General features: G+C 46.0%; 1 protein-coding gene across 2 annotated transcripts in view; it reads left to right on the top strand.

Moving 5' to 3' along the window:
* Nucleotides 1-15,409, top strand: part of LOC121861218 (GATA zinc finger domain-containing protein 10-like) — a 76,630-nt gene that overhangs the window by 47,292 nt on the left and 13,929 nt on the right. For both annotated transcript variants that reach the window (XM_042358853.1, XM_042358852.1), the window contains exons 2-3: nt 7,767-7,886; nt 13,304-13,406. In XM_042358853.1, the coding sequence (XP_042214787.1) occupies nt 7,767-7,886; nt 13,304-13,406 (223 nt within the window). The remainder of the gene's footprint in view (nt 1-7,766; nt 7,887-13,303; nt 13,407-15,409) is intronic.

Raw genomic sequence — 15,409 nt, 5'->3', positions numbered from 1 at the left:
GTACACACAAAGGTCCACACATACACACACACACAGGTCTACAACACATACACACCACACACACACACAGCAGATTGAATTCTCTCACAAAAGCGACCTATGTTTAATATCCAGTAAACCCCATAAAAAAAAACCTATATTTGTGGCGAAAATATATCACCCCCCAAAAAAAACCCACAGGAAGGTTTATTTTTACACGGTTTTGGTTTATGTTGGTTTAAATATCGAGAACTATAATACTTTTTAAGGGTTTTAGGTTTGGTTTGTGGTTTATGAATAAGTGGAATAAGTTGTGTGTTTGTGGTATTGGAATGATAAGTGTTGTTATGGTGGGGTGGCGAGAGCTCCGGCTGGCTGGCTGGGAAGGGGTCTGCAGGCTCATGTATCATCATATATTATTTAACATTGCCGCTTCTTGTGTGTGTGTGACATACAGACATACATACACAGTCACACACACACACACACACACACACACACACATCAGCTGGACTATAATTCCCCCGAGATGTTTCCCTGTTGAGTGGATAATAATAAAAATAATAATAAATAATAACAATAATAATAACATCAATAATAATAATAAAAACAAATTTAAACAATAATAATAATGTACTGGGGATGAAAATAATAACGCACTGTAAAATTGACGGAGGAAACAGTTAAGTATGTACTGTACTGTACACTCGTTGTCCCAGTGTACTGTGTAATACTCACTGCTCACTTATTGTTGAACGGTGAACTTTTGAGGCTCTTGTGAATGGGTATGTTGATTTTATTTTTAATATTATTGTTTTATTATTATTATTACATTATTATTATTAATGTGTTATTATTGGTCTTATTATCGTTGATATTATTATTGTTGTTATTGCTCTTATTGTTATTATTGTTGTTGTTGTTGCTGCTCTCACGGCTTCCGGGTACAGGTCAAGCCCTTCACAGGTCATACTCAAACCAGATATTCTCGGTAAAGAAAAATAACTTTATCGTGTATTTTGCTGTGTACCTGTGTGTGGTTTTTAATGTTTTCTGATATTTTTTCTCTAGTTTGTTTCTGATGTTACTGGTGGTGTTTTATCTCTCTCTCTCTCTCTCTCTCTCTCTCTCTCTCTCTCTCAGCTTGTGCCCGCCTTTGTATGCACATCAGGGAGCACAGAGAGGGTGTCACCACGGCCATGTTCAAAAACTTAACAAAATGGCCAACAAACATCGCTGCTACAATAACCACTCGTTCCTCCTTCCTCTCTTCTTCCTTCTTCCTCCTCCTTCCTTCTTCCTCCTCCTTCCTCTCTTCTTCCTCCTTCCTCCTCCCACCCTTACCCCCTTCCGCACTTCTTCTCTTTCTCCTCTCCCTCTCTCCTGCCCGCCCTTTTCCTTCCTTCCTTTCCTTCTACTTCCTCTTCTCTCTCTTCTCCCTTCTGGCCTCCTTCTTCTCTCTCTTATCCTTCTCCTTCCCTCCCTCTTCTCCTCTCCACCTCCTCCTCCTTTGGTTCGATTCCATTAGTTTGTTTTTCCCCGAATTCGTTCACCCAACTGCTTATTCGGTTTTTTTTCGGGTTTCGTTCCTCCTGGGTTCGTTGATTCGTTCACCATCGGGTTCGTTTCTCCCGGGGTTTCGTTCTTGCCACAACCACCAACAACAGTAAATACTACAACCCTCTAAATAACAGCTACCACAACCGGAAATAACAACTACTGCCATAAGCACCAACAATAACCACCACACCAACAACAACCATTAATTATTCACAACCACCACTACCAACAACAATAATAAATGGAAATTCTTGTTGTTCATTTGATTGTTGTTGGTTGTGATAATGGTTGTTGATATTTTTGGTAATGGTTGTTGTTGTGGTTATTGGTGTGTGGTGGTAATGGTGGTGGTTGTTAGTCAGTCATATTGGTTGTTGGGGTTGTTATTCTATGTGATAGTGGTTGTTGTGGTTATTGATGTGTGTAGTGGTGATGGTTGTTCGTCTTCATGATAATGGTTGTTGTAGTTGATGGTGTGTGTGGTAGTGGTCATTGTGGTTGTTGGTGTGTGTTGTGGTAGTGGTTCTTGGTGGAGGTAGGTTGGTAGGCCGCGGTAGGGTGGTAGGTGGGGGGGAGGGGTGAGGTGGGGGGGAGAGAGAGGGGTTAGCGACGACCCCCCCCAGCCTAGCCTGTCGCTGTGGTATACACCCCTTTAAGACTACCTCTGCTGATGTCTACTGCGACTCAGGGAGGCTATAGGCTACCAGACACACAAGCACAGGAATCTAACCACAAGCACAGGAGGTTATTACCAGACTACCTACACGCTGCCATTTTAGTATATACATTAAAGTGTTTATACAGTATATCCATTATTGAAATATTCAATAATAGTAACAGTATATCTGGGGCGGTATACTAACAAAAGGGTCAGTGTAGGATTAATTGAAACACTGCAGAGATTTATTGTGGATTTTGGCGCGAATTTATTGTGGATTTTGGCGCGAATTTATTGTGGATTTTGGCGCGAATTTATTGTGGATTTTGGTGCGAATTTATTGTGGATTTTGGCGCGAATTTATTGTGGATTTGGGCGCGAATTTTGTGGATTTTGGAAGGTTTAATTTGGCGCGAATACTTGATGGGAATTCCTTTTTTTTGGCGATGGATTAGTTAGATCGACTGGTTAATTATAATGTTCTGGATGTAGGTTAATTAACTTTGGTATTAATTGGGATCTGTTACTTAATTACTGTTTTTGTTTTCAAAGTAATTATTGTGTTATTTAGAATTGAGTTTTCGGGTTTTATGTTTTCGGTGTTTAAAGTCGGGTTTTTTTTTCCGGTGTTTATCGGGTTTTGTTTTCGGTGTTTAAAGTCCGGGTTTTATGTTTTCGGTGTTTGAAGTCGGGGTTTTATCTGTTTTCGGTGTTTAAAGTCGGGTTTTTTATGTTTTCGGTGTTATAAGTCAGTTTTTCTGTTTTCGGTATTTAGAATGCATATGTATAACAGTATACAGTATATTCATATGTATACTGTATATGGAAAACTTTATACAGTATATACATCAAGGTTCGTATAGCTGAATAATATATCAACTAAAGTAAAATAACCGTAATTAAAACTCCTAAACATTTGACCTTAACTATATTAATGATTTGCCAGGTATATAGCCACGAGTAGTTCCAGGTACCCTTAATTAATTCCAGGTATTCTCAAGTAGCTCCAGGTAGCCTCAGGTAGCTTCAGGAAGTTCCCGGTATCTTTAGGTAACTCCAGGTAGTCTCAGATAGCTCCCGGTAGCCTCAAATAGCTCTAGGTAGTCCCAGGTAGCAGGTCAATCCCCAAAGGGCTCAGGGGTCAACCCTTTTTGCTCTCAGGTCACGTGTGTCGGGTCAGGTACGGTAGTGAGGGTGTACGTGTCATATCTTTTCTTTTCTTTTCTTGTCTTTCTTTCCGTATATCAACAATTTCTTTATATCATATATTTTATACTACACGTTTCCCCTTATGGACTTACAGTACATAAAAGAGAAGTCAATAACAATATGCTGTCAGGGCTCGGGAAACCTTACCCAACATTAACTCAATCATTCGTTAATAAGATAATCCTTACTACTCATAAACTCCACCAACAGTTGAAACCATATGGCGTTAAAGGTTTGTGTGTGTGTGTGTGTGTGTGTGTGTGTGTTGTGTGAACAATGAGGGTAGCTTGGCTAGTAGGTGGTGAAAGGGGTGTGGGGTGGCCCCTGGAGGTGAGGGAGGAGGTGTGGGGTGGCCTGGAGGTGGGGGAGGAGGTGTGGGGGGGCCTGGAGGTGAGGAGAGGAGGTGTGGGGTGGCCCTGGAGGGAGGGAGAGTAGGTGTGGGGTGGCCCTGGAGGTGAGGGGAGGGGTTGTGGGGTGGCCCTGGAGGTGGGGAGGGTTGTGGGGTGGCCCTGGAGGTGAGGAGAGGAGGTGTGGGGTGGCCCTGGAGGTGAGGGGGAGGTGTGGGGTGGCCCTGGAGGTGAGGGAGGAGGTGGGGTGGCCTGGAGGAGAGGAGAGGAGGTGGGGTGGCCCTGGAGGTGAGGGAGGTGTGGGGTGGCCCTGGAGGTGAGGGAGGGTTGGGGTGGCCCTGGAGGTGAGGGGAGGGTTGTGGGGTGGCCTGGAGGTGAGGGGGTGGGGGCCCTGAGGTGAGGGAGGGTGGGGGTGGCCGGAGGTGAGGGAGGGTTGGGGTGGCCCTAGGTGAGGAGAGGAGGTGGGGATGGCCTGGAGGTGAGTGGAGGGTTGTGGGGTGGCCCTGGAGGTGAGGGAGGTGTGGGGTGGCCCTGGAGGTGGGGAGGGGTTGTGGGGTGGCCTGGAGGTGAGGGAGGGTGTGGGGTGGCCCTGGAGGTGAGGGAGGTGTGGGTGCCTGGAGGTGGGGAGGGTTGTGGGGTGGCCCTGGAGGTGAGGGGAGGGTGTGGGGTGGCCCTGAGGGAGGAGAGGAGGGTGGGATGGCCCTGGAGGTGAGTGGGGTTGTGGGGTGGCCTGGAGGTGGGGGGGTGGGGTGGCCCTGGAGGTGAGGGAGGGTTGTGGGGTGGCCTGGAGGTGAGGGAGGGTTGTGGGGTGGCCCTGGAGGTGAGGGAGGAGGTGTGGGGTGGCCCTGGAGGTGAGGGAGGAGGTGTGGGGTGGCCCTGGAGGTGAGGGAGGGGTTGTGGGGTGGCCCTGGAGGTGGGGAGGGGTTGTGGGGTGGCCATGGAGGTGGGGAGGGGTTGTGGGATGGCCCTGGAGCTGCGGGGTGTGTGAGGTGTTGGGTGGCCCTGGATGTAGGGAGGGAGTGTGGGGTGGCCCTGGAGGGAGGGGTGGGGTGGCTAGAGGGAGGGGTGGGTGCCCTGGGTAGGTGGGTGGCCAGATGTGGGAGGGTGGGGTGGCCCTGGGTGGGGGAGTGGTGGCCCTGATGTAGGGAGGGGTGGGGGTGGCCTGATAGCAAAACACATTCATTCATTATACTTAAATTCGGCACACTCAGTTCTCAGGCCTGGTGATGGAGAATGTTTTGTTTTATATGGATGCGTATTTTCAGCCTTTTCTGACTTGTCTGGAGGTATTTTTCGCGTGTGAGGGATTTTTCGGTCACCGTCACTCACATGGAGGTTGTATCCCTTTATCCCCCCTCTCTCTCTCTCAGAGCTTGGAGCGGGTAAGCAAGAGACTAGTTCCCTGTCGTCATATACTTACACAACAGATATCCATTGCTGAAATACCGACAGTAAAGAGGCCCATTTATGGTAATAGTCTCCTGTAAACTACTGCTACTACTACCATGACGAACTTCTAGAATAGTATTTAATTATTTCATCGGAATTTACATTTATCTGGTGTCTGGTAAAGGTAAATTGATAATATATGTTTCCAAACAATACAATATTGTTTTGTATTCACGGATCTGTCATGGTGGCCGAGGTATCAAGTACGTCTTTTAAAATAGGCAAAATAAACCAATCAAACTCTATCTAATCTATCTAACTTTATTTAATTTAACTGAAATATATTAAAACACGGTATTAGGTAAACTTAGATTGGTTTAATAAGTTAATTTTATCATATTTAAAGGTACTAAGTGATATGATGTGAAACTATGGTCGATATACTGTACAGACACTCTCAGTACATTTAAGTATATATTTTTTTTCTCCTATCGACAGTGGATATTTACAGATATGAGATAAAAAAATAGTATAAAAAGAATAAAAAAAGTGACCAGCGCCCCGGGAGTTTAGCCCCGAGAGTAATCTATTGAACGTTCCTCTGACCCGTGAGAGACGAGACTGGCGAACTAAAAAAATAATTGGCGGTAAAAAATTGGATTTAGTTTTTACGCACAAATAATAATGTTTATCTCTCTTGCGTCATGTTTGTTTTTTAATGACTCGATCTATTATGGGTTAGGTTTAGTCGAACGGTGTGCAGTATAGTTCAATTAGAGGGCAGGTGTTTTGTTGGATGAGTGGACGGGCGTTTGGGGCTTGGTTAGGTTAGGTAAGGTTATATTACGTCCTAACAACCCAACCCTAGGCAGGAATGGCACGTAGGCAGGACTCAGGGGTATCAGCCACAACAGATTATAAGCCAATACCACCACGAGGATTATAGTGTCTGTTGTTGTGTTATTATACCACCAATACAACACATATATGCTCTCTCCCTCTGTGTGTAGGTGTGAGGTAGAAAATGAACCCGCCTCAGGTAAGCCTCCCGGTACTGGTGTAAGATGGTTGGTGGGTCGTTAACACACACGCACACACCTTGAGTGACAGCCAAATGAACCCTCACCCTGCATCACAAAGGCTCGTGAGATGAATATTTCCTGGTTAACTGAAGATGTAAGAATGTATCGTAGGCTTGACTTAACAATCACAACAGCCCAATTATACTCAGACTCTACCTTTAACTAGATACGTTCACTTAGCACCAGTTAGGAGACAAAATTATACTGAGACTCTACCTTAACTAGATACGTTCACTTAGCACCAGTTAGGAGACAAAATTATACTGAGACTCTACCTTAACTAGATACGTTCACTTAGCACCAGTTAGGGAACAAAATTATACTCAGACTCTACCTTAACTAGATACGTTCACTTAGCACCAGTTAGGAGACAAAATTATACTCAGACTCTACCTTAACTAGATACGCTCACTTAGCACCAGTTAGGAGACAAAATTAACATACAGAATCTTTAGAAATAGTCTATGTTAACTGAACGTATCTCAGTATGATTTTGTCTTCTAACTTTGAATTCTTTAAGCTGTAACTCAAGTATAAACACACCTCTTACATTATCTACCCGTATGACACCTATATGACACCTCTGCTCATCATCATTGGATATGTCATGACACCTGCCACCATACCTCACACATGACACCTGCCACCATACCTCACACATGACACCTGCCACCATACCTCACACATGACACCTGCCACCATACCTCACACATGACATCTGCCACCATACCTCACACTCCACTATGTCATGGAAGGAAAAATTTCAAGATACTGTCAGTGTTGTTGGTCATTCGTCTCTCGTGTTTACTCTCCTCAGAAGACATCTCAAGTGCTTCAAGACCTTCCCAATAGTGCTGGTGGAGTCGTTTGTTTATGTTGTCAGGGGTAAATCTTCCCTGGACTCTTTTTTTGTGGTTTATCGATTTTTGTGGGATTATCTGAAGATTATCCGATTATAACTATTTCACCTGTGTAATGACTTGGCCTTACTAAACCTAACCTAAACTTACTAAACCTAACCTAAACTTACTAAACCTAACCTGACCCTTACTAAACCTAACCCACCTTACTAAACCTAACCTGACCTTACTAAACCTAACCTGACCTTACTAAACCTAACCTAAACTTACTAAACCTAACCTAACCTTACTAAACCTACAACAGCCAAACCTAACGCCTTACTAACCTAACCTAAACTACTAAACAACCTAACCTTACACTAAACCTACCAACTTTCTAAACCTAACCTGACCTTACTAAACCCTACCTGATCTTACTAAACCTAACCTAAACTAACCTAACCTAACCTTACTAAACCTAACAACATTCCTAAACCTAACCTGACCTTTACCTAACTAACCTGACCTTACTAAACCTAACCTAAACTTACTAAACCTAACCTGACTTACTAAACCTAAAACTTCCTAAACAACCTGACCTTACTAAACCTAACCTGATCTTACTAAACCTAACCTTACTAAACCTAACTTAACCTTCCTAAACCTAAACCTAAACCTAACCTTGGTGTTCTTCCCCCGACAGACACAGATCCTGGAGAGGATGGTGGGTGACCGTGTGTGCGTCACCCGGCCGGAGGAGGACAGACGAAGACGCACCATCATCGTCGAGAAGGAGAATAACTCATTTGGCTTTACGATACAGGTAGAGGGGCGCCTGGCAGTGTGAGAGGGGCGCCTGGCGGTGTGAGAGGGCGCCTGGCAGTGTGAGAGGGCGCCTGGCAGGTGAGAGGGCGCCTGGCAGTGTGAGGGAGGGCGCCTGGCAGTGTGGGAAGGGACGCCTGGCAGTGTGAGAGGGGCGCCTGATGGGTGAGAGTGGCGCCTGGCAGGTGAGTGGCGCCTGGCAGTGTGTGAGTGGCGCCTGGCAGTGTGAGAGGGCGCCTGGCAGTGTGAGGCGCCTGATGGGTGAGTGGCGCCTGGCAGTGTGAGAGGGCGCCTGGCGGTGTGAGAGGGCGCCTGGCAGTGTGAGAGGGCCTGGCAGTGTGAGAGGGGGCGCCTGGCAAGTGAGAGGGGCGCCTGGCGGTGTGAGAGGGCGCCTGGCAAGTGAGAGGACGCCTGGCAGTGTGAGAGGACGCCTGATGGGTGAGAGTGGCGCCTGGCAGTGTGAGAGGGGTAGTGGGATTGGTTGTGGGCCCTTAACCCTTCCACTACTGAGCGTCACTGACATAAAGACCACACAAGGGGTTAATGGCGCTGGGCATATTTGTGGGTGTTTAGGTCAAAACAAACATATGGCGTGAAGTAAAGCATATAATTAGTGGTGAAAAGAAACGACTTTTCCCCATAAGTATATTTTATTATTTATTATTTGTTTTATTTGTTATTTTTGCCCACCAATCTCTCATTTCATTATAACTCCTCTCATACTGGTCAGCCAATCAAGCACTCAGATACCGCGGTTTCTTCCCTTAGTGCATACCTCTTTGTCTCTATAACACAACAACAGGGTACCAGTATATCTATACGTGTGTGTGTGTGTGTGTGTGTGTGTGTGTGTGTGTGTGTGTGTCTCTCTTTTAGCTCCTAACACCTGTTGCCTTCCTCGACAACTCTTTCATGAAATAACCCACAAAGGTGTCCTGACACTGTACTTGTGTCCTTGTAAAAAAGAAAAGAGAGAGAGAGACTAAAGGACTGTGTTTACTTTTCTTGTGTTGCTTTCGTAAGTTGTTCTACTATTAACGCTGGCCCAAAATACAAAAAAAAAATAACTTTGTCGTCATTATTATTGTGATGCTCGGGAAAATGTTAATGCCTCGCCTATCCTCCTTCTGACGCTTGTGAAAATATGTAAAACCGTGTCCATGATGTCTTCACCTTGTTGTCGCTTAGGAAAACTTTATTAAACGTTCTTTGGCAGCTTATTTATGCATAGGTATTCATAGGTTTACACACCCACATACAGACACCCCCACGTACATACACGAGACCCACGTACATGACACACCCACATACAGACACCACCACGTACATACACGAGACCCACGTACGACCCACCCACATACAGACACCACCACGTACATACACCGACGTACATGACACACCCACATACAGACACCCCACGTACAAACACACACCACATACAGACACCCCCACGTACAACAGAGACCCACGACACCCACATACAGACACCCCCACGTACAGACACACCCACGTAGACACACCCACATACAGACACCCCCACGTACATACACAACCCACATACATGACACACCCACATACAGACACACCACATACAGACCCACATACAGACACACCCATACAGACACACCCCACATACAGACACACCCACATACAGACACACCCACACATACAGACACACCCACATACAGACACACCCACATACAGACACACCACATACAGACACACCCACATACAGACACATCCACATACAGACACCCACATACAGACACACATACAGACACACCCCACATACAGACACACACAGACACACCCACATACAGACACACCCACATACAGACACACCCACATACAGACACACCCACATACAGACACACCCACATACAGACACACCTATGTAAGCTTTGAGTAGAGTTCCCTTTTAACTTGGCTTGTATATAAATAAGTTGAGGTTAAGTCACAAACCCAAACGGTCTTTTGTCCATTTCTTGATAAACTCAAAAGGTCACAGGCTATGAGTAAGAGCACCGTATTTAACACAGTAAGCTGTGAGTGTTAGGTAAGGACGGGGCTCAGCTTGACGGAGTTAAGTCACCCGTCCGATTCTCGTGAGACTCAAGTGAAGGGAGGTGGCTAACCCTACAATCTCAAGGTCGACCTTCTGATAGAGGAATTTCCCCTCACGTGAACAGCACATGACAACTCACAGCTTATGGAAAATTACCGTGGTGTGATTGTATTATATAAACTAAATGTATTAACCCAAATTTATATAATTATTTTGCCATGAGGTAATTGCTAATATACACCTTCACACTTGCCAATAACCCACATTTATATAAACACTACCGTCTGACTATCTGTTGACGTCACGGGTTATTACTTCATTATAGCACCGTGAAAACAATTGTAAATACGTTACAAGAGTTCCTGGATTGGTGGATTGGGGACTGGTGGATTGATGGATTGTTAATTACCCATATCCGATTCACAGGTGACTAGCGGATAGGCTTACCTGAGAGTCCTTAATTAGTTACAAAGATGTCACCAGGTGTGTCCCGGTGAGATCATTAGGTGTCAGTTGTGGTGGATCAGTACCTGGATTACACGGACGCCTTACGTACAGACACCCTTACGTACAGACATACCCACGTGCAGACATACCCACGTACAGACACCTTACGTACAGTGCAGACATCCCACGTACAGTACAGACACCTCTATGTACAAGAAACACCCCACGTACAGGCACCCAGGCCCACGTACACACACACCTACATACATTCATCCCACCTACTGTACACACTCTTACGTACACACACCATCACGTATACACACACACACACCACCAAGTACAATCACACACCACGTACACACACACCACGTACATATACCCACGTACAAGAGACACCCCTCGTAGTGAAGAGAGAACAGGCTGGTGCAGTAGTGTCGGGGGAGGTGATGACTGCCGGGAGGTGGGGAAGGAGGCGGGGAGGGGTTGAGACGTGTGTAATAATCTTTAGCGAGCTTGTCTTAATTACCCTACCCCTTCCCCTCTACCCTTAAAGTCTCTCACCTCCTCCTCCCCACCCAATCTTCTTCCTCCTACATTATATCATACGGGTCTCTCTTGATCTCTTTGAGTACGATACCTTAATACCTTGAGTACAATGACTTAACCCTTTGAGTACGATGACACTCTTATGTTGATATGAGTAGGTAGATAGATGAACGTATACTGAGACAGACACCATACATACATACATACATACATACATACATACATACATACATACATCTATCTATCTATCTATCTATCTATCTATCTATCTATCTATCTATCTATCTATCTATCTATCTATCTATCTATCTATCTATCTATCTATCTATCTATCTATCTATCTATCTATCTATCTATCTATCTATCTATCTATCTATCTATCTACCTCCTCCTCCAATATGCCAGTCACCTGCCCACTTGAGTCATCACTGCTCCTCAAGATGGCAGCCACTAAAGACGCTACCACTCCATCATATAGTGTGTGTGTGTGTGTGTGTGTGTGTGTGTGTGTGTGTGTGTTTTATTTAGTCAAGGAAATGAAAACGACGAGCAGAAGACACGGGAGGAAGCGAACTGAGTGGGCATGACTCCAAGAACCACATCCCCCACCGCTACCAGTAACTTCAAGAGAGGGAGGGAGGACACACACACACACACACACACACACACACACACACACACACACACACACACACGGTCATAAAGGTGCTGTGTGCCAATACACCACAGAGGGAGAGAGGGTGGGTCCCACAGTCTCTCTCTCTCTCTCTCTCTCTCTCTCTCTCTCTCTCTCCAGGAATCGTATACGGTTTAAAGGTCAAATATTGTATTAGTTTCGTTCAGAAAAAAATGAAATGAATAAATAAACTGGTGCAGTATCTTGATCATCTCAGCCCAACAGTCATCACCCCAACCCAACAGTCCACACCCCAGCCCAACAGTCATCACCCCAGCCCAACAGTCATCTCCCCAGCCCAACAGTCATCACCCCAGCCCAACAGTCATCACCCCAGCCCAACAGTCATCACCAGCCCAACAGTCATCACCCCAGCCCAACAGTCATCACCCCAGCCCAACAGTCACCACCCCAGACCAACAGTCATCACCCCAGACCAACAGTCATCATCCCAGCCCAACAGTCCTAGATCACACCCCTAGCCCAACAGTCACCACCCCAGCCCAACAGTCACCACCCTAACAGTCACCACCCCAGCCAGATATCCCAGCCAACAGTCATCACCCCAACCCAACAGTCACCACCCTGCCAACAGTCACCACCCCAGCCAACAGTCATCACCCCAGCCCAACAGTCACCACCCCCTACCAACAGTCACCACCCCAGCCCAACAGTCATCATCCCAGCCCAGCAGTCACCACACCTAGTCCAACAGTCACCACCCCCAGCCCAACAGTCACCATCCAGCCCAACAGTCACCATCCCAGCCCAACAGTCATCACCCCAGCCCAACAGTCATCACCCCAGCCCAACAGTCACCACCCCAGCCCAACAGTCACCACCCCCAGCCCAACAGTCATCACCCCAGCCCAACAGTCATCACCCCAGCCCAACAGTCATCACCCCAGCCCAACAGTCACCACCCCAGCCCAACAGTCATCACCCCAGCCCAACAGTCACCATCCCAGCCCAACAGTCATCACCCCAGCCCAACAGTCATCACCCAGCCCAACAGTCACCACCCCAGCCCAACAGTCACCACCCCAGCCCAACAGTCACCACCCCAGCCCAACAGTCATCACCCCAAACAAGTCATCACCCCAACCCAACAGTCACCATCCCAGCCCAGTCACCCCAGCCCAACAGTCACCACCCAACCCAACAGTCACCACCCCCAAAGTACCCCAGCCCAACAGTCATCACCCCACCCAACAGTCACCACCCCAGCCCAACAGTCACCACCCCAGCCCAACAGTCACCACCCCAGCCCAACAGTCACCACACACCAACAGTCATCACCCCCAGCCCAACAGTCACCCCAGCCCAACAGTCACCACCCCAGCCCCGCCCAACAGTCATCACCCCACGATCATCACCCCAACCCAACAGTCACCATCCCAGCCCAACAGTCCACCCCAGCCAACAGTCACCATCCCAGCCCAACAGTCATCACCCCAGCCCAACAGTCATCACCCCAGCCCAACAGTCACCACCCCAGCCCAACAGTCACCATCCCAGCCCAACAGTCACCATCCCAGCCCAACAGTCACCATCCCAGCCCAACAGTCACTACACACACACCAACATAAGTACTTCCACAGTTAAAGACCCAAACCTAACGCACCCTACCCTACCCTAACCTACCCTACCCTACCACACCACTAATGCTGCTCCTCCCCCACAGAGTTACGGGATCCACTACAAGAAGGATGGCGAGATAGAGGTCATCACCTATGTGGACTTCGTCGAATATTCTGGACCAGCGTTCAGAGCCGGGATGAGAGAAGGTAGGAACTAATACAATACCTCACTTTACTAGATGATTGTGTGGATTTTTGTTTCTCTTCCTTAACTTAAAGAATCGCCATTACAGTTTATTTCGCCTAATTAACCACCTTAATGCTAACCTTACCTAACCCATGTGAAGTTAAGAGAACACACACGGAAGCAGGCATGGTCAAACGTATACAGTATTTCCATTTAGTTTTTGTTTTTGTGTAGTAAATAAGTGGACCAGAAACTATCAATTCTTCAGAAGCTTACAAAAGGAGTTTTAAATGTAATACAGTAACCTAACCTAATCTAACCTAACCTAATCTAACCTTAGTTAATGACTGATATTAAAGTTTATTCAAAATTTTCATTAGTTTTAGTGAATGAAATATTGACAGTAATCCTTAATACTAATAATGTTAAGTTTAAATTTGAGAAAGAAATCCATTGTTGTTTTGAAAGGAATGATAGTTAGGTAATAACTGTTTGATATACGGAATGCTTGAAATACTATACTGTATATTAAAGGTCAATATAGCAAAATAAGTTCACTAGAATTATGTATACTGTATTTAAACACAGTAATTAAAGGCAAGACCTGTATACCTGCCAGTGTGTTGGAGGTAGGTAGGTAGGCAGGCAGATGTCTTTCAATGCCACCCACTGCTGGTATTAAGTTAAGGTCAGATTCTATTAGTCTCCTCTCCTCTCCTGTTTGCACTGCACTGCTCTGCTTTTCTCCACTCTCCTCTGCTCTGCCCATCCTACAAGCCAGCACAGTCAGGCTCTTCATTGTCTATTACTGCTGGTGATATTGTGTTGATGCCTTTACTCTCTATGTGAGGGGGGCATTCACTTGTGTCTGTCTGTCTGTCTGTACATATGATTAAATTTAGGCGATTCCCAAATAGATTCCCACATAGTTGATTTAACTTAACTTAACCAAACCTAACCTAACCTGTTATTGTTTGTTGGTTCATAAGATAGACAAAGGTTGATCTGAAAAAACCGTACTTTGAATAAATCTTTTGGGGGTACAGCGATAGCCAAGTTGCCTCCCTCTGTTCAATCCTTGGGTCAGATGTGAGAATGGAACACGGTTGATATTCAGTTAGATGCTTAAACATGGCAGGGTTTTTTCTCTCCATGTACTCCAGTCATTTTTCCTCCTATACTAACACAGGACAATGTAGGAGTAATTTATCAGGAACTATAGTGGGATTAGATAACTCTCCAGTGTTCTTCCTCATCAAAATGGTAAATAAAATGAAGTGTGTAGCAGGACGGGAGTATTTATGGTCTTGGTTAACATTAGCACTGTATCATTTATCAGTGTTCATCAGTAATCTCTCAGTATTTTTAGGTAATTATATAAATGTTATTCTTAGATGATATAAAGTATTGTTGTCAGTGGGCAAAACAAGAACCAATTACTGTACTGTAAGTCATATAGTGTCCACTGTTGTTTACATCACCCAAGTGCCAGATAAAAACACCTGGACAGAACCCACCTGGACATGTAACCTTCCTGGACAGAACCCACCTGGACAGAACCCACCTGGACATGTAACCTTCCTGGACAAAACCCACCTGGACATGTAACCTTCCTAGACAGAACCCACCTGGACATGTAACCTTCCTAGACAATACCCACCTGGACATGTAACCTTCCTAGACAGAACCCACCTGGACATGTAACCTTCCTAGACAAACCCACCTGGACATGTAACCTTCCTAGACAGAACCCACCTGGACATGTAACCTTCCTAGACAGAAACCCACCTGGACATGTAACCTTCCTAGACATGAACCCACCTGGACATGTACCTCCTACATGTAACCTTCCCTAGACAAACCCACCTGGACATGTAACTTCCTAGACAGAACCCACCTGGACATGTAACCTTCCTAGACAGAACCCACCTGGACATGTAACCCACAGAACCCACCTGGACATGTAACCTTCCTAGATAAAACCCACCTGGACATGTAACCTTCCTAGACAAAAACCCCACCC

The sequence above is a fragment of the Homarus americanus genome, unplaced genomic scaffold (assembly GCF_018991925.1).
Source record: "Homarus americanus isolate GMGI-L3 unplaced genomic scaffold, GMGI_Hamer_2.0 scaffold21314, whole genome shotgun sequence".
Classification (NCBI taxonomy): Eukaryota; Metazoa; Arthropoda; class Malacostraca; order Decapoda; family Nephropidae; genus Homarus; species Homarus americanus.
This window is presented reverse-complemented; position numbering and strand designations above follow the sequence as displayed.